The sequence below is a fragment of the Zonotrichia albicollis genome, chromosome 4 (genome assembly GCF_047830755.1).
Source record: "Zonotrichia albicollis isolate bZonAlb1 chromosome 4, bZonAlb1.hap1, whole genome shotgun sequence".
NCBI classification, from domain to species: domain Eukaryota; kingdom Metazoa; phylum Chordata; class Aves; order Passeriformes; family Passerellidae; genus Zonotrichia; species Zonotrichia albicollis.
The window spans coordinates 33,636,674-33,656,036 of NC_133822.1; the positions used below are offsets into that span (position 1 = coordinate 33,636,674).

The following is a 19,363-nucleotide window of genomic DNA, read 5'->3' on the forward strand; positions in this document are numbered from 1 at the left end:
TCACAGTGCCTCACACACAGTGTTTTCCCTGAATACTCAAGCGCTACTTTTGCCCAGCAAAGATGCAAATTCCCATGTCCAAACCCATGACAGGGTGAATGGGAACTTGTTTTGGGACTTGTCTTCTCATCAGCTCAACAAGAATCCCACTTTGTTTGCCTGCAGGGCAAGCACCCTCCCAGGGGACTGGCTGAGTTGGAATGCTCAGGCTGCATCCCCTGGAGTGGATGCCACTTGGGAGCTTTCATCTGGAGCCCTGTGTATGCCAGCTCCCCCTTCCCTGAGAGAAGAGTTGCATGGCTCCAGGGCAGAATGAGAATTCTGCTCTACATTTTAGTGACTGCCAGTTAAAATCTTCATTTTCTTTCCTCCCCCCTTCTCTCTCGTCCTCATAAAAGACACAGCCAACTGGTTTAGAGCCTGAAATAACACCTCACAGGGGACTAGCGAAGATCAGCAAGTTAATCTTTGCTCAGAGCTTCCAAGTGCATGGCACCAGCAGTGCCAAACCACAGGGGCAGGGGGACACAGAGGGGACCTGACTCTGGTGCTGGCTGCCCATCTTCTCCCACTGACCCCAGCATCAGCAGACTCTGCCTGACCTCATGCCCCAAGAGCCCCAAGCCTCCCAGAGCCACAGACTTCATTTTCCTCTGGCCTGCCTCAGGAAAAACCACCTACCACCACAACCACACCCTCTCCCCAGCGAGGGTATCCTGGCACCTCTCTCCTATGGCATCTGCTAAGAGTGGCTGCATTACAGGATTTGGGACCATGCAGTTTAGGTGAGCACTGCTGTGGCTGCCCAAAGCCTCCATCTTCCCCCTGCCAGAGTCTGAACCCACTCTGGCCCCATGTCAGGGTGAGAACCCCACCTTGCAGGGGCACTGTGCCCCTTTCTCTCAGCAGCATGGCTGTGCTCAGTCTCCTTGCTGCCCCCCAGGAGCCTGAGGTAGCTGGCTTGTCACGTCATGCCAACCAGGCCATGGAGGGATGCAAAGCTCTAGGGACCCCAGCCAGACACAATTCAAAACTCAAGTGAGTTTTTCCCTGACTTTCCTAAAGCACTCTGACCAACATCAGTGCTGGGGAGAGCAAGGGACTGAAAACCAGGGGCCAAGTAGAAAAAGGAGGGGACTTAGTCTGTGGCACACTTAGCCTGTCCTCTCCCCACACCTCTTGCTGCCCTACAAGAGCAACATCAGTGCTCCCTCCCTCCCCTGGAGGGCTGGGCAGTTGGGTCTCACCTAAAGGAGGAGAAAAATATCCCATTGTGCATCACCCACACCTTCCCAGTAACACACAAGCCCGCAGCCTGCCACCCATTCCCATTATGAATAGTATTTAATTCTCCTTTACAGGCGGTTTGCCAATGAAAGGCTCCATTAATAATTTACAAGCAATAAAGAGTACAGCTCCTATAAAATCAGGGTTTGTTGCAACCTGAATGTCACTCCAGCCGCCGTGGGTCACAGGTGTATGAGCCATGCTCCCTGTGCCTTGGGGCCAGAGGCGAGGTAGATGGGAAGAGAGGACCCGGAACACACGGTGCCACCAGGCAGGGGAGATGGTGGTGACAGAAGAAGAGCTCAGGAGCTTGAAATCTGTGTGAGAAATGTGCCTAGGCAGTCTGATCCCACAGAGTTCCCCTACGTTCCCTGTCTGTCAGTCTGACCACATACAAGGGCAGCCCAAGGCGACAGGGAGCAGCCCACAGGGGTGGTTTCCACCATGATGGTGGAAGATGCCTTTCCAATGAAATACAGAAAGCTCAGACAGGGGAGGCACTGTTATCTGTTACTTCTTGGCTCTTGGTGGCCCTCAAGGGGGGAGAAAGGCTACCCTGGGGGACCTTTAGCTACCAGCATCCTCTCAGGGAGGAAGAACACACTACCTGGAGGGGCTTGGGAAGGCAGGGGCCTCTGAGAGCAGCTCTGGGGGACAGTAGGTGGCAGGAGCCATTCTGCTACCCCCCCACTCAGTCCTCGCCCTCCTCAATCCACAGCGGGCGGGTTTGCTCCTGGAAGATGCAGCCACGAACCACCTTGGGCAGCTCCTGGGCGTGGCTCCAGGCGTGGGGCTCCACCCGGGCCCAGGAGCAGGGCAGGGTGTGGAGAGCCCGCTCCACAGCACGGCTCATCTTCAGCACCTCCGAGTCCCGCTGGCCCGCCTTCCCCAGCAAGCTCCTAGGGAAAACAAGGGCAAATGTCACCTTTGGCATAAAGAGGTGGGGTGGCAAAACCACCCAGAAATGTGCTCACACGTACAGAAAGGAATTGCTCCCCTCGCAGCACCAAGCCCAGCACACACATCCAGCGCTCTCGCCTGATCCTTGCCGTGTCTCTGATCAGAGACCAGGGCTTCTCCCTCCTCCCGTGACACCCTCCACCCATGCCATGCTCTCTCCTCACCTGAGTCCTCGAACGTTCTTCTCAGTGACCTCGACATGGATAACGATGGGGTATATTTCACTTTTAATTAGATCCCTCACACCCTCAACTCCCAGCTCTAGCAGGCAGTGTTTATTCTGGAAAGGAAATTGAATAGATTTACTGATTTAAATGGAGAAAAAATAACCCCGGCCCCTGACAGTTACATTAAATCAAACCCCATACTGTGCAATATCATTGCTTTTCCAATACTAATTCCATTAAAAGTGAGATTTATGGACAGTGCCAATAGAAAAGGGGAGAATTAAAGAGCAGGGTCACCCACTCCATCACTGCCAATCCAACCCAAGAGCTCACTGGACCCCTCTCTCAGCCACAACTCATCTTCACATCCTCTTTGTCACTTCTGTCACCCAGAGCCTCACATTTCTGCCCTGAGCAGAGCTGTTGCCACTTGGTGAACATGAGGAATGTGAGAGCAGGGAGGTCACTTCTGAGTATGGCATGTCCCACAGCCTCCCCCACAAATCCACATTTCCCATTTATTTTATCTGAGCTTATCAGAGACTCAGAGAAATGTCCGTATTTGCTGCTCCACAACTCCACAGCACCTTGACCTGAAACACTCTTTAAATTACACAACCCCCAAGCAAGCAACTCCTTTTCTATCACCACACCACTCTCCCTCTTCCCCCACTCAGCTGCCCCCTCCTCTCCTCCAGTGTGAATGAGCTGCCCCATCCTGGCCCTATCTCCCCACACCAAAAGCCTCAGCACCTTCTCCATTGCCTCCCGGATCATGTGGATTCGTCCTCTCTCCCTCTGGTCCTGGGGGGCAGCAGTTCTAGGCACAGGGTGCTCCTGAGCATGGGCTGTGCTGGGATCCCCTCCTGCCAGCTTCTCTGCAAGCCAAGAGGAAATGTCAGCCCCTTCTCTCTCCTGCACAGACTATCTACCTCAGATCCCATAGGTTCACTGCAGCACTGGTGCTTATCAAGTTCAGTGTTTACAGATTCTGGAGAGCAAAACTAATTATACAGCATCACACTCTGGGCATGGATCTCCTGCAGCTTTCTGGGAGGCAACAAGCGAGACATCACAGCTGAAAACACCTTGCATGGCAAGAGCAGCACCTTGTGTTGTATCACAGCAGCCTAAGCTAGCTCACAGACATTATCCACCCACTGCTACACTGTCCCAACCCCTCCCTAACAGAGCATGGCAGAAAAATAACCACTTTATCCTGCCAAATAGGTTTTCTGCAGGGTTTGAGTGCTACACAGGCTTATACAGAGCTCCTGTAAGTGAGCACCATGGCTGGGGAAGAAGAGGAGTGGGTGTATTGCTGGGAGAGTGGGAGGAAAATGGGGATGAGCTGAACCTCCTCTTGCTGGTGGCAGCCTGCTAGAGGCAGGACAGCACGCAGCAGCCAGCACCAGGAAAGCAGCAGAGAGGTGATGCTGGGACAGAGAACTGGGGACAGAGCTGGATGCTGCAGTGGTCAAAGCAAGGAGAGCCAGGTGCTCCTGGTAAGTCCCAAAGGAGGCTGACACCACACACACACCCAGATCTGGCTTGGGAGCCACAGGCCACAAACCCTGCACTCCAGTGTGGCTGAGGCAGGAACCAGGCCTTACCTGCCCACCATGCTGCCCTAGGCAGTTGCCCACACTGCCACAGAAACATGAGGAGGCATCATAAAAAGGCTTTTAGGAGCTGCTTGTCTCTAAGATGGAAATAAAGTAATATTTTTAGCAGAAGGCATGTTTGGAACTGGGTCCAGAGTATGTTCCAGTTATCCCAGGTTCCAGGCTGGCTGGGCATTCTCTGCCTGGTGACACAGTATTTCCCAGGCAGACCTGGATCCTGCAAAGCCACGCTTCCTTTGCAGGCAGCAGACTCTCCTGGAAGATTCAAAGAAAATACAGGCAGCAAACAAAAGATAAATGGCTTGGGGCTCATGGATTATTTTCCTTCCCTCATAGACGGCCAAACTAGCAGGGGACAATGGAGTTTTTGCCCTCAGTGTAAGTTCCCAATCACAGTAAAAGCTTGGAAGCAGGTCCCCCATGCAGTGTGAGGGGAACCCTGCAGAGGGCTCAGCAGGACAGGATATATGGTCAAGTCACTCAGCTGAGAAGCCCAGCAGCCAAAATTTTCAGAGCCATCCTTCAGGAAACCAGAGATTTTTCACTGCCTCCATCATTACCCTGCAAACAAATAAACCAACTCATTTTTCAGTCCTGCAGTTGGCAAACGGAGAGCTCTAAACACCAGGAAAAGAGAGCACTGGAGAAGCGAGGAGGAAGGAGGAAAGAAGGAGCTGTCCTCTCTGAACATTCCCTATGGGAGAAATGCCCTTTCCCCAGCAGCCTCTTCAGCCATGTGTCAGCATCACATCTCCTGGCACAAGAGGAGGATAACATCTCTAAGGTTGGAGCCTCCTATTCCTGGGCAGGAAGAGCTGGCATGAAGTCAACCTGCAGATCCCACATCAGCCAGGGTTTCCATCTCTGGGAAGAGCCACCCAGAGCAGCAAGGCAATGCTACACTACTCAAGGGAAGAGAGAAGAACCCCATGTCTCACTCAGGTGACCAGAAGGGAGGGCTGGCTTCCCAGCGGACCAAAGGGATAGGACACAGTTAAAAACAGCGAGGAACATCTTGCAGACACTCAGCCCAATGAAGTGACATGTCAACAGGCATTACATGGGAAGACCAAGAGATTCCCACACATATCTTCTGAAGAGAGATCTCATGGGCTTTTCAAGACTCCGATGAGATCATAACCTTCCAAGAAAGGAGCAGCTCTTCACTGAAATGGACCGAGCAACCTCGTGTTTCTGCCTACCTGCTGGGCACACGTGGAAGTCCAGGCGAGAGGTGGGCAGGTCCAGCAGGTTCCTGATGAGCTGAGGTGCAATGCAGCTTGGCAACAGCACCACGGGACGGGGTGTCTTGACCACCACAGGGCGCACCAGGCTGTAAGGCTTCAGGGTCGTGTCTGGGTCTGGAAGACAGCATTGAAAAGAGAAAGGCAAAGGCGAGAACACAGGAGACCAGGAAGCCTACAGACCACCCCAGCGTTCTGTACCACCTCTTCATCCTGAATCATGGAGGCACCTACCAAACCATCTTATGTCCCAGGAGAGACCCTACCCTGGTTACAACACTCACTCATGGACAGATACCCTGCATGCAGACCCCCTGGCCATTTTCTGGGACTCCCTCAAGTTACACAGCAGCTTATTCTCCACAAAAAGTTGGATGGCCAGGGGACAACTGGGTCTCCAAGGTGACAGGGCAGGCACAGGGCTCACCTGAGCAGGGGTCCAGCCACAGCTGCTGGGGAGGCTGTTCTGGGCTCTTCCGTGGCTTGGATTTCACCAAGCGCAGTTGGCCCAAGGCACGTTTCTTTAGCTGAGGAGAAAGTGAGGGCAATTAGGCTGCGAACACTGCCCTTTACACACACATGAAGAACTGGCTGCAGAACATCCTCTGGCAAAAAGGATGGAGCACCCTTACAAAAAACAAGGGATTAGGACTGCCATGCATTAGGTTCAGTCTGAGGAGTGGGGAAGTGGTAGAAAAGCAGCCACAGAGCAGTAACATTGCGTGGCCTAAAAGCTTTGTTTGCTAACCCATCTGCCACCTCTGCACAAGTTGGTTTACCAAAAGAGTGGGGGAGATTGTCTCTCAGGTGGTGAGATGGCCATGGGCACACATCCCAACTATCATCACCCGCTTCTTTGGCTTACAGTATTTCTGTGGCCTCTCTGCTGCCCAGGCATCTGGCGCTTCTCCTGGATCTTCAAAAGCTGATGAGCCCTGAAAAGACAAAGAGCTTGCACTCAAGCAACTCCAGAAGCGCCAGCGACCATAGCCTGCAGGGATACTCTTCACCAATCCCACAGACCTGTTGCACAGGCATATCAAAGCCCTCACTCAACCTCCCAGTCCCTCAAAGGCTCCCAGACGCTACCACACTGGTCCCAGAACAAAACTTAGTCATGCTACACCACCGAGAGAGCCCCAGGACTGCTAGGGGATGGCCAGCACAGACAAGGGGCAGGCAGCCCCTGCCTCCCTCCTCGTGCTGGGTACCTGCTGTAGTTGGGCACCGTGCCCTTGTCCAGGTCCCGCAGCGTCAGGGGGTCGACGCGGGAGCAGTACCACTCCAGGCAGCCCCTGTGCATGGTGTCCGTGACGTGCAGGATCTCCCGACACCTCACGCACAGCGCGTACGGGTCCGACGGCTCCAGGAGCGACACGCTGCTGCGCACGTAGAACGAGTCCCCGGAAAGCTTCTTCCCCTCCTCCAGGGCTGCCCGCAGAGGCTGGTATCCTGCAGCACAGAACACAGGGCACCACAGGTGGGGACGCAGCAGACAACAGTCACCACTAAGAAAGCCAAGTCCCCAGCACAGTTGCAACGCTCTGGATTGGGGTTGGGGTGCAGAGGAGGCAAACAGACAGAAGGTCTGTACCTCTGTCCTGTAACTCAGAGGATGCACATGTCACACCAGAGAGGGAAAGCTACTGGAGCTATGGCCAACCCCTGTGTCTGACATGGTGGCCTAGGACCAAACAGGAGAGGAGAGAGAATAACTGAGATTAATCTCCAGGTTTAGGTGGAGGGTCTAGAAAGGGAGGCAGAGAGCTCAGGTTCAAAGCTGATGTAGCTGCCAGCACCTTACCTTCTAGGTCAAGCTGAAAGATGAGACTAGACGGCTCATCCCAGTGCAGCAGGCTCAGGTAGGCAACCTCCCGTGTGCAGTTCTCCAGGGAAAGCACCTCTTCCTTCAGCGATGGCACCCTCAGCTAGCAAGGACCCAATGCCGTTAGACCTAAGGGCTGGAAGAGCATGCACCCCCCAGGCTCCCTCACCCATCAGGGTTACACAAAAGGTTTTACAGAGTGAGGCAGGTCTGGGAAAAACTGTATCTGAGGACCCGGCATCCTCAGTCTGCCTCTGGCTGATACCTGCTGCCAGCAATCACCCAGTCTGGATGGTGGGCTGTTGTGAAAGGAAATGTGTGTGTGCATGAACATGTGTGGGAGCAGGAGCACTGGTTTGTTTTCAGTTACAGGTGGGATATTAATTCAAGTAGTGCAGCTGTATTTCAAGTGGTGTCATTCTTGGCAAAAGAAATGCCCTTCCCTCCTTCCAGGAGCCTTCTTCAGAGCAATTATTCTCCATAACTCAGGAGGGTCACAAAGGCCTGAGAAATCTTGCTCCAGAATTGATTGGTTTGTGATGGGCATGTGCAGGATGCAGGATGCAAACTGCTCTGAAAAGCCACGAGGTGACAGACACAAAGGTGAGGAACACAAAGCTGTACTGGCATCTTAATTGTGTGACTCATTTTTGTTTCTCCCTTCCCACAGCTCAAGGGAGAGTTTCAGAAGGTCTTGGCATTTTTACATGCACAGGTACACTCAAGTACTATGAGACCTGGGTGGGTGTTCGTGCTGTGTAAGCTCTAGACAGGGAGCAGCCCTGGAAAATAAGAGAAATAGAGGTGGACTTCAAGCTGGGGAGAGGTCATCTTGCACTGGGGATCACTCTGCACTCCTTGCATCATCTCAGGTGCTCTGCAAACCCACAAAAGGAGCCCAGACTCACCTCAAGGAGCCGGCACCCTTCCCTGAGTCCTGCTTTTTCAGCCTGTGAGCCCGGCTTGACCCACTGGACATAAATTCCTGTCCTGTTCCCTCCAAGGATGGAGATGTCTGCTCCGAGCCTCTTCTCCTGGGGTGAGGGGTGGCTGGGATGACCCACACTAGAGAGCTGCACCACCAGTGACCTGGCAGGGAAAAATGCCAAGTCTGGCAACTGAGGTTTACTGTCTTTTCTAAGAGCCAGTCCCCCAGGCCTTGTGTCCAGCTACAGCAGCACAGAGCTCGTGACTCACCAGGGCACACAGAGCTCACAAAGCCCCACAGCCCCTTCTATGCCACCAGCCCCACCACCAAGGCCCAGCTGGGTTCCCACAGTCCTTCCCTACCTAGACACTTGCATGTCCAGCCCAGAGCAACATCTCCACCCCTGCCATAACCAATAGGATGGTGCAAAAAATTGAAGTCCTGCTAGGAAGCCAGGACTGTAGGATCTTCATTTCTCTCCTCTCCCACTAGCAAGAAAGGGCCTGCAACTGCAAGGGAGGGGCAGAAAGGAAGGGCCTCCCAAGCATGGTCCCTGGCACCACGAAATGCCCCCTCAAGCACCACCACAGAGTGCCCAGCTCAGAGAGCAGCAGTCACCTCCTGGTGACCTCCTTGCAGCTGGAAAGCGTGGACAAGCAGATCTCCGACTTCACCCTGGTGTAGGTGCTGCTGGAAGAAGAGGAGAAGGCCCCCAGAAAGGTGCCAGGAAAACTGCTGCCTAGGAAAGAGCAAAAGGGAGAGGGAGCACTTTACCTGTGCTAATGCTACAAGTTCTGGGGGTGGCAAGGGTCTGCCATCCTCTCCTGACCATTTTCTAGCATCTGATTGGGAAACTGAGGTTGCAGGGAGGCTTTGAATAGTCATCCTTAATAAAAAGGTTTCCCGTGTTTCCTGAGAACAAGCAAATCTTCGTTCCCTTCATCAGCATTTTGGTCAGAAGGCAGCAGCAAGCCAGGGCCACCTGGATGTGCCCAGAGATCAGCCACCAGCACCCACCACAGGACCTGCCAGCACCAGGATGCAGGATGCTCCTCTTCACTCCAGGAGACTTACAACCCATCACACAGGTAGTAGCAGGTGAAGGGAGCATCCAGTAACACCTCAGGGCAAAAGTATTTCCCTCTTCTATTACCTCCTCCCCTCAACAGCTCTCCATAAGCCAAACAGAGCTGATGCAAACAGCTACCTGCTCTGCAGAGGAAAAGCCAGCTTTTCCAGCTGCTGTGCCTGACAAGGCACAGGGGGATATGAGGGGCCATTGTGCCATGCTACAGGTTCAGAGCCCTCACAATGAGCTGCACAAACCAGAGCTGTGAGGGAGGGCCACTTTTCCAACCCCTCTCCCCACAGGCCCCACTCCTTTTCAGCTAAGCGCGTTGAGGAAAGCCTTGTACCTGTTCCATCTTCCATGCTGCTAAAGGAGCCACAGGACAAGCTAGAAAGGAGACACAAAATGGATCTGTAAGGTAGCAGCTTTTCCAAAGCCTGTTTGCATTCCATTCTCAATCTCAGCTCCACAGACTACCCCACCACCTCCAAGCATCCCTGGAGCCACCACACAACCTCCTGACAGCCTTTCCACTCACTTCCCACTCCAGGTTCTCTCCTAACCCTGCCAGGCATCTCTTCCTGGAGCCCAAAACACCAAGAGAGGAGCCAAGCAGCCCTCAGCAATCACCTTTTGTGGGGCATGCACCTCTCCTCCCGCTGCCGACGGAGGATGGAGCCGATGCAGGGAGGGAAGGGGAAGGTGGAAAGGCGGTTGATGTCCTTCTCGCTGTCAGGAGTCTCATCCTGGGGCAGAGTGAGAGACATGCACGCTAACACCAACACCCAGCACCATTTCTTCCCTCCCTTCAGGCCAAAGGAGCAAACAGCTCCTTGGCTACCACAGCCCTCTTTGGGATAATCCACATCCCTCCAAACTCCCAGGGGAACCTTGTTTTCCCAAGCAGATAGCTCAGCTAGAGGTCCATGACACTGCATCCCCATCTTTTTGCAAAGCACAAGCTGTGGGAGCAGTAGCAGATGAACAGACTATCCAAACTTAGCCCTTACATTTCTGTTTCAGCCACCACACACCCAGAGGTGTGAGTAACCTGTGGTACTGCCCATCTCAGGGTGCTCTGGGATGACAGTTCAAGGAGTCAAAGGAAAGAACCTGACTCCATTAAAAACCACACAATGCTGCTACAGGGTTCAAAAGAGTCCGAATTTCTCGTCCAGCATGTGTAGATTAAACAGCATCTCAGGGAAGATAGCATCTTACATGAGGCTGTTGGTTTCTAGGGTGTCATATGGAATGAAGGGTTTTCACACACTTTAGGGCAGGATTGGCCAGTTTGTTAGAGACTGAGAGCTTTGCATTTGAGATCTGCTCACACCTTACACACCATCCCACACCAAGTCTCACGATGAAGCCACTCCAATGCCTGTATGCTCTTCCTGAGCAGTGTCTCCACTACCTCAGCTGAGGGCCAGCCTCACATGGTCAAGCACTCACCATGCTCTGAATGGCTGAATCTCCTGGGAATGGGGTGACAGAAGTCCCCAGGGTATCCATGAGTCCATTTGCAGGGCTGTCTATGAGGCTCCAGGTGCTGCTGGGGTTGGAGCAGAGGGAGTAGGAAGAGCTGCACATCTGGGAAAGAAGGGGCTCCATCATCCCATTTGCATTCTCCAGAAATCAGTCCTGACCCCTTTGCCTTCCCTCTTTCCACTTCCTTCTAGCCACCCTCACCTTGCTGAGGCTGCGGCTGCCTTGGCAGCGCTGCAGCTGTGCCTCCAGCGTGCTGTTCAGCCCCTCTGCCTGGCTCAGCTTGCTTAGGAGCTCATCCCGCTCCTCCTCCAGGGCCCGCACTCGTTTGCGGTACTGGTCCTTCTCAATCAGGCTCTGGGAGTATTGCAGCTGCACCCCATCACGGCTCTGGATGGCCTGCAAGGAGCCAGAGAGCGAGAAAAGACACAGAACCGCACTGCTGACCCACACCTCCCCCCCAGCATAGCTGCACGAGATCCACTGGGGAAGGAGACGTATCCAGAGCCCTGTTCTTGCTGGGCAGTCACAAGCAATTTACCTGGTCCCGCTCTTTTTCGATCTCCTCCAGCTGCAGCAGCACTGTGTTCATGCGATGCTTGTAGAGATCACAGTCCTTCTGCAGCGTTCGGTATTTCAGCTGCAGATCTTCCACCTCCTGGAGGTACTGGTAACAGCAAGCAATGAGCATTAGCCTTCCTGAAAGCAACTGCCTTACAGCATCCTTCTCCTCTCTTCCAGGCCCTGCTTGGTGTGCAGGGACAGAGGTGGTGATGAATGCTCTACCTTATCCCTCAGCTCTTCGGCCCACTGCAGCTCATTCTGCAGGGAGTTGAGTTTCTGACAGAGATCCTGCCGGTCATCTTGGGCTTCCTTCCAGTCATGCTCCAGGATGTCCAGGAGGATCTGCTCAGAGCCTGGCACTGGGCCCTCACCGGGTTTCTAAGAGGCAAGAGGGCACTGTCACTGCACCACAAGCACCAAGGGAGCAACAGAGCAGGGCTGTGACTGCAGATTGGCACAACTGCCATCATCATGCAGCATCAATCTGCTGTACACTCCAAGGCACAAACTCACACTTGTGAGCCCAACCAAGAATTACAGAGCTGGAAAAAAGCACCCATCACTACCTGGACACAATGGCAGCCACCACAGCCAAGCAATATGCTCAGAGGATGGGACAGGCCAGCCCAAACCAACGATTTCCCCATCTTTCTAGTGGCTATGTAAATATCACTGGAGATGGCCCAGGAAAGGAGGTGACCTGGAGCCTGCCCTGCCCTGCCCTGGCAGGTACCTGCAGCATGCCCTGCAGCTCCTGCAGTGATGCTGTGAGCCGCTGGTTCTCAGCCCACAGCTCAGACACGGTGTCAGGCTGGCCCCGCTCCTCCGCCTCTCGCTGCGGCGCTGCCGACGCCGGTCTCCGCAGCAGGCTGCACTCCTCCTCCAGGCTGGACACTTTGCATTTCAGCTGGTCCACCTGCAACCCAGGGAAGAAACAGTCTAACACACATGGCCCTGCACCTCTTCCTTACTAGGAGAGTGAAGCAGAGAAGGTGCTGAGAAGAAAACAGGTCTGGAGGCAAGTAAGGCATGGGAGGCAACCACAGGCAACCATGTGAAGGAGTATCCTACTGCTGGGCTGAGATTAGAGCACAGCTGCGCTCAAAAACTTCTCCCTCAGGGAAAGGAGGAAGACCCACTTGCATAAGCTCATTCAGGATCATCTCTTGGTGCAACAACTTTCTTGCTACCTTGGGGCACCCACAGTGCAGCCGGACTTGACCGTGGGTGGACAGGGGACATCTGGTGCGCAGCCAGGGCCAGCAGCTGTGAGTATCTCAAAGATTCCTAGAGCAGCTGAGAAACAAATTCACAGCAGCAAAATCCACTGGAGGCTACTCAGTGTGGGAGGCCACCTCTGGCCTGGGAGGTGTTTGAGGCTCAAGCTGCTGGAGGCTGCAGAGTACTACAGGGGCATCATCATTCCCTGGCCTGGTCCCACCTTCCTCCACCAACATGTCTCATCAACAGGAGACAGCAGAGGTCAGTGACTTTTAAGGATAAGAAAGGTCCTCCCAGACCTGTAATGAATTATAAGATTGATCAGAGAACCAATTTCACAGGTAAGGCTTTGAGAGGAAACGGGACAGAAGAAGCCTATCAAAGCCACCAAGAAGCACTGCCAAAATTACGAAGGAGGGATTGAGGAACTGAATTACTTCTGTGAATGTGCCCAAAAGACCTACAATGACTTTTGGGGACCAGACACTTCTGGACTCAAGAGTCAGGAGAGGAAGGCAAGCTGAGACTCTGCTTCCAGGGGGATTTCTTCAGCCCACAGTTACCTTCAAGTGATTCACCTCCCTGCTCCAAAGAGGCCCAGGAGAGCTGGCATTGTCAGGAATACAGAAAAAAAGGTAGGGGAGGATCCTGCCACTGGCAGAACAGAATGAGGTATGAAAGGAAATCACAAGGCTCTGTGAGAGGTCCAGGCCCAGACTGGTAGGGGGAATGCCAGGAGGCAGCAGAGCACTTAAAAACACAGGTTATTAATAGGTTCAAGGTAGGGCTGTCCTTGCCCAGGCAGGAAATGGGTGCATGTTTGCAGGAGGCGAGAGCCTGGCAGCTGGAGTGCAGTGTCACGAATTCCTGCAGCTATGCAGGGCATGAGTCTTGCAAACGTCATGAGAGACATGAGGTGGTGGTGGGGCGTGGCAGGGGGAATGGAGTCTAAGCCAAAAGGCTCCTAAGCTCAACAAGGCAGGCTGGGCAGCTCCAGGCAGCACACATACACACCCAGTGTGAGTGGCTGCACAGCCACTGGCCTCCCTAGGGAGAGGAAAACGCAAACCTTGAAGGGGGAAAAGTAAATACAAACACACGGTTTGACAGTGTGGAGCTATCTGCTGCCTGCCTGTGCTGCCCAGAGAGCAGTGCAGGCAGCACAGGCAGGAGCACACAGGGCATCTTGTGGTGCCAGCAGCCAGGCTGAGCATCAAGGGATGCCAGGGAAGACATCAGCCCTGCATCTGGCTCCTCTAGAGACATACCTCCAACCACACCAGTTGGCAGGAGCTGGTGATGTATCTCCAGCTGCCCCCGCTCATGGTGAGCCTCCTGCACTGTGCCCATGCCTCAATCTCTCTGCAGGGCACATTTCCACCAACAGCAGGGCAGGATCCCCATCACGCATCCTGTGTGCCATCAGCTCCTTCAGGCTCTCAAGCCACCACGTGCAGACATCCGTGGGCCGTCAGAGCCCCACCACATCCCGCTGCCCACCCCTGTGCTCCCTGCCCAGGATCCCACCAGCAGCTGCAGGTCCCTGCTCCGCAGCACGGCCACGTTCTTCTCCTCGCAGAGCTGTGCGTAGCGCATGGCCATCATGTAGTTCTCATCCTTCAGCCTCAGCAGCTCCACGCTGTTGGAGTCCCACTCCTCTCTCAGCCGCTGGCAGCGCTCCTGCACCTTCAGGAGCTCCTTCAGCTGCTGCTCCAGCCGGACCTGCTCTTGCTCCAATGCCTGGTTTTTCACCTGGAGCTGGTGTTCCTTCAGCAGGTGCTCTTTCCGCTGAGCCCTCACCTTCTTCACCTCCATCATCAGAAACTGAGTTAGTCCCTCAGGGCCTTCCTCATCTGGGGAGAGAAAAAGGAGAACCTGTTCCTGGCTGCTGAAATAGGGGTAACCCCAAGAAACAGATTTGCCCAATGCTCTGTTTTCCACAAGGGGTGACAAGTTCTCCTGAGGGTTTGCAGTCCTTGCTGTCCCAGGCTTATGGCACCAGTCTGTCACACCTGTGTACATGGCCCTCTCCCTGCCAGTTCCAGAGTACAGAACTGTCCTCACACACTGCCAGCATGAACCTGGTTTTTAAGCAGACACATGAACTTGCACAAAATTTTCTGGCCCTCCCATGCAAGCAGCAGCTGAAGGGAGAACAGAGCACCTGCTCCTACCCAGGATCATGGAGCAGCGCTGGGCTGGTTCCCTCCCCGTGAGCCGTGTGTAGTGCTCTGGGTAGTAAAACTCCAAGGATTCCAGGAAGGCTTCATAGCCTCGCTTTCCACGGCGCCGAAGGATGTCCATCAGGTAACCTGGAAGAACAGATAAAGAGCTAGGATGAATGAAGATGAAGAGCTCTCCCTGCAAAACAGAGAACACTGTGTAGCCCCACTTCATGATATTAAAACAGCACCTCCATCAGTTCTACTTCCATCCACAAAAATGGGAGTGGCGAGAGGAGGGAGAATGAGGTGAGAGCACTGCCCTCTTCTGTGTGCATGCAGGGGGAGGCCCTGGGTACAGAGCACCTCAGAGAACAACAAAGCGCAGTGTGTGCAGCATCCACTCTGTGTCAGAACCACGTTATCCCCCCAAACCAGGCCCATCCAAGTGCAAGTTTGTGTCTTCTCCCACCTGTCTGGTTGCTCTTGCAAGGGAATCGGCAGGAGTTGAGCACTTCCTCCTCATCCTGCTCGTCTATGACGCGGCACTGGCGCAGGTACGGCGTCAGCTTGGCCGGGTTCAGGGAGCGCGTCAGCTGGTGTCGGGCACTCTCAATCTTCTCCCAGATGGTGTCCTCCTCCTCTTCCTGCTCTGAGAGGCTGCTGGCTTGGAGAGGTGCATTCTCCACGGCTGGAAGGATAAAAGGAAAGGATAAAATGATGAGGAATGATAGAGAAGCACAGGCAGAAGGCATAAGTAGGCATAAGTCGAGGTATGATCCTGCAAATGATCCATTTGTCCAGTCTTGCAAATGAGACTCAGATACATTAGAAAATATTTTACATACAAATGGGTTCAGCAGCATCTTGAGTGTCCACCCAGAGCCTTAGATATGTAGAAGGCAAGTGATGCATAAGGGAGTTAGAAGCCGATATAGTAGGAAGTCTAGAGAAGATAAAACCCTCCTCTCTCAAACATTCTTAAACCCCCCAGCCATCACATACCCTCCCTTTTGTGCCATCCCTGAGAATGAGAAACTCTCAGGACCAAGAATTTTTGCAGCCTGGGACATGCTTTCTCCTCCTTGGGGCTGGAAATTACCCAGCAAATGAATCCCTGGCACTGTGCAGCAAGCATTGGTGACCAAACAAGTTCTCAAGGGCACCATCCCACAGAGAAGCTTGGCTACAGGTACTGGAATCAGCAGGGAATCACATGAGCGTATCTTTGGTGTATCTTCCACACAGCTCTGCAGAGCCCTGAAAATATGTAGCAACAGGGCAAGCACTCTACCAGCCAAATAAAGCAAGAGAGAACCCCTCAAGTGAATGGGCCAAAACCTCTCAGAACTATGGTGAACCTGCTCCATTAAGTCCTACAAGCTGTGATGAGCAGGTATGAGCAATGTGCTTTCTCCAGCCATGGATCAACTCAGAGTGTTATCTGTTTTCACTCGAGGAATGAAGTCTGCTTCACAGGCCAGCACAAATCCTTTAAGCTGTCAAGGAAAAGCACAGCAAAGATCTCCTGAGACTTAGAAGGATTTCTCCTCCAATGTGTGCACGGTTACCTGCTGCTGTGCTGCTGGCATTGAGTCTAGCTTTGGAAGCCAATGCACACAAACATCCCCAGGGGCAGGGCAGAGGTTCACATTCCATGGGGAAAGGAAATGTCCCAGTCTTTTTCCTTTTCTTTGGAAATTTGAGGGTGGAGTTCTGTTTGTTGGTTTCGGTTGGTTTTTTTGCTTTTTTTTTTAACTTGTGGTGCAAATTATAGCATGCTTTTTCAGACTAGCAGCCAGCACAACAAGGAGGATGGCTAAGAGAGCTGTGCAGAAGTGAATCCTCCAGATACAAACACAGGAGGCTTGGGGTCTGATGGATGGAAGATAGCAGGAACAGAGAATTGCTGACACCACAAAAGACTCCCAAGTGTCTCATTTTTTGTGCCAAAGAGTTTAGGAACCTAAATACATATACAGATATGGATTGTTTTATGTTAAATAAAACCAGTGTTTCTTGCAGAAACTGAACTCTCATTTGAGACTCTTGTCCCATAGACGCAAGTATGCTGGAGGGGACACAGCAGCAGGTCACAGAAGTTGAGCTGTTTCAAACTCCACAGCAGTTTTGTCCCTTTAAGTCAAACTCTTTCTCCAAGAAACTCAAGCCGGCTGCACAAGCCGCGACCAGCTTCTCGGCAGGAGGCTGGGCAGAGATGGAAAGGGAGAGGGAGGGAGAGAACGAGAGGGGAGGGGTGGGCAGAAGGTTCCAGAGCCGGCAGCCCCGCTCCCGCTCCCGCCCGGGGTGCCCCCCTCCCGCGGCGGGCGGAGGGAGCGCTTCCCTTTCGCGGTCTGAAGGCGCCCTTCGAGAAACGCCGAGCCGGAGGCCATTCCCGAGAGGTGCCGGGCGAAGAGGATAAGGAGCGCAGACATTCCCCCCACCACCACCGCTCCCGAGCCGGTGCCAAACTCGCGTCCCGGGGCGATGCCGACGAGCTCCGCCGCCTCCGCGGCACAGGGGCCCGGCGGGGCTCGCCGACCCGGGACCCCGTTCCTGCCGGGGCTCGCCTCTTACCTGCCATCCCCGCTCCCCGCTCCGCTCCGCGCTGCCGCCCCGCCGCCCGGCAGGTGTGTCTGAAGCGCCCTGCCCACCCCCCGCACCTTCCCACCCTCTTTCCCTGCCTCCCTCCCTCTCTCCCTCCCTCGTCCGGCCGGCTGGAGAGAAGCCGGCACCCCCGGGCTATGCAGGGCTCAGCTCCGCCCGCCCCCGGGGGTCGCGGGGCACTCACTGGCGGGGCGGGGGCGGATCCCCCTCGGCCACTCCCGGTTCCTGAGAGCTCCGGGCGCTCATCACCTGGGCGAGCCGGGGAAGGGTTTTCTCTGCCTGTGTCCCGTCCTAACCCACCTCGGTCCCAGCCCCGGGACAGAGCTGCTCCCCGGAAGGATGTGGCTCGCCAGCCACTTCTCTTCCGAAACGCCCCCGACGGACCGGCAGGGAAAGGGGGTGCCCGCCTTGGCCAGGACCCTGCCCGGGCGGGATGGGGGTCTCCTCGGCAAGGCACAGCCCCCCCGCCCTCTTCCACAAAGAAGAGATTCGTAAGGAGAGGCTGCCTTTGGTTCCAGGGCTGCAGAAACTGTAGCCAGGCCACCCAAGCTGTAGGCCTGGCTCTGCACTGGAGGGGGGATCCAAGCAAGGGGAAAAAGTTGAGAGTGTTGGAAAAATGCCTGATCCAGGCCAAGAAGAGATCCCACAGGCTAGATTTTGGCCCCAATCCTCAGCTGTGTCCGTGGGTGGAACTGGGTGTGGAGACACCCCAGGGCAGTGTGATGGAGATGTACTCCAGGGCATGCAGGGGCTTGCAACCTGGGCCAGGCACAGTGGATGCTGGGAAGCCTTCCTCTGGTCCAAGTGGCCACAGCAATCCCAGGAGTGGGCCTGCATGTCCACACATCATCCCAAAGAATTTGCACAGAGTACCCTCCACACCTGCCATGTACTCAGTTGCCCAAATCTATGCACACCACTGAACAAAGAGGGCTCTGGGAGAGATGGAACTGGACACCAACATCAACCCTCCCCCTTCAACACTAAGATGTTCTTCATTTTCTCTAGCAACCCTATTTCACTCTCATTTCTTCATTCTCAGCTGTGTCAGACCTCAATAGCCAGGCTATGCAGTGCAGGCTCTGTACAAGAAATTCCCAATACATTATCGAGCTCATAAGAAATGGGAGTTCCCTGATTCTCCCCAGCCTTGGAGTCAGCCCAGGGTAGCACAGAGTACTGCTGTGCATCCCTCCAGGCTCTGAACACAACATGAAGGAGCCCTGCACTGCTCCTGCCTCTGCCAACACACTCAGAAAAGGGAGGTGCCTTTAGCACCCCACCACTGCACCTTCTAGACCCCACCTTTCCACGGAAATCTTTCTCTGCTCATTCACATAAGTGAAGAAGCGGATGTATGAACCGGGCCACCCTTCCCTAAAGAATTTCTGCTGCACCCAAACTGAACATCTTCATTTGTTTCTCCTCCAGGGCCAATGGCAGAGTTCCTGCACCAGTTTCAGTGAGGTGATTTGAGGGAAGGGAGGCTTCCATGAGACCCTCTCCCCATGCTGCATAGCTCCTGTCAAAATCAAGCACAGTCAGCACCTGGGAACTGAAATGCATCTGTGTGATGCACAGAGCACACAGCCTTTTTGTTGCAAAATATACACAAATACTGAGCAAATGCCAGGCACGTGCACAGATGTGGAGCTTTCAGCAAACTGCCCTTGGGTGACATCCATCCCAACAGGCACTGGTTGACACTCTGAGCACATGGATTTGTTGTTGACTCACCCACCCTGGGAGGGATCCCCCTCCCCTGTAGGCCCAGCACTGCACAGCTCCTACACAGAGGGCACATGGTGACCTAGGACCACCAGCAGCAGGGCACAGCTCCTCTCTCCAGCCCTTACCTCCAGCCAGAGGCATCCAGCTGAGTGATGAAAAGCAAGTACAAGCAAAGCTGCCGGCTGGAAACCCGTTCTGACTCAGGCCATATCAATTTTTGCCTGCTAGGTATGCTCTCAAAAACAACTCAGGTCTCTCTCTCCCCCTCTCTAGTGAAAAGACTTCCTGAGCTGAGTATTATGTGGTGATAGAAGATAAGATCTTCACAATCCTGATAAAAGTCCCAAAGCAAGAGTTGGTTTCTCTCATTCACACAGAGACCAACACAAGGCTGATGACAAAGAAATCCTCTTCCTCCACCCACCCTGACCCCACGGGCAGTGGCTGCACTGCTTTGTGACTCAGAGCACTCAGACATCAGACAG

The 19,363-nt window shown here is 54.1% G+C and overlaps 1 protein-coding gene across 2 annotated transcripts; it reads right to left on the minus strand.

Moving 5' to 3' along the window:
- Positions 1-1,339: 1,339 nt before the first annotated feature.
- CARD10 (caspase recruitment domain family member 10) lies at positions 1,340-17,491 on the minus strand. 2 transcript variants are annotated; one of them, XM_074539358.1, is made up of 21 exons: positions 17,118-17,197; positions 15,013-15,231; positions 14,553-14,690; positions 13,906-14,231; positions 11,891-12,073; positions 11,380-11,535; positions 11,135-11,260; positions 10,798-10,992; positions 10,561-10,698; positions 9,736-9,851; positions 9,452-9,492; positions 8,655-8,775; positions 8,017-8,197; positions 7,088-7,211; positions 6,495-6,735; positions 6,149-6,218; positions 5,711-5,810; positions 5,242-5,400; positions 3,168-3,292; positions 2,412-2,527; positions 1,340-2,186 (listed from the first exon to the last, which is right to left on the minus strand). In XM_074539358.1, the coding sequence occupies exons 1-21, from the start codon at positions 17,122-17,124 to the stop codon at positions 1,979-1,981; spliced, it is 3,090 nt and encodes a 1,029-aa protein (XP_074395459.1). In that variant the 5' UTR covers positions 17,125-17,197; the 3' UTR covers positions 1,340-1,978. The 2 variants fall into 2 exon arrangements, with proteins under 2 accessions (XP_074395459.1, XP_074395460.1); XM_074539359.1 differs by lacking the exon at positions 17,118-17,197 and adding an exon at positions 17,332-17,491 and having other exon boundaries at positions 1,341-2,186.
- Positions 17,492-19,363: the final 1,872 nt, after the last annotated feature.

Excerpts from the sequence above, each read along its gene's own strand:
- CARD10 (XM_074539358.1), bottom strand. Across the intron at positions 10,993-11,134 it reads TCGAAAAAGAGCGGGACCAG|GCCATCCAGAGCCGTGATGG; the intron begins GTAAATTGCTTG and ends GGCTCCTTGCAG. Across the intron at positions 2,187-2,411 it reads AAGAACGTTCGAGGACTCAG|GAGCTTGCTGGGGAAGGCGG; the intron begins GTGAGGAGAGAG and ends TGTTTTCCCTAG.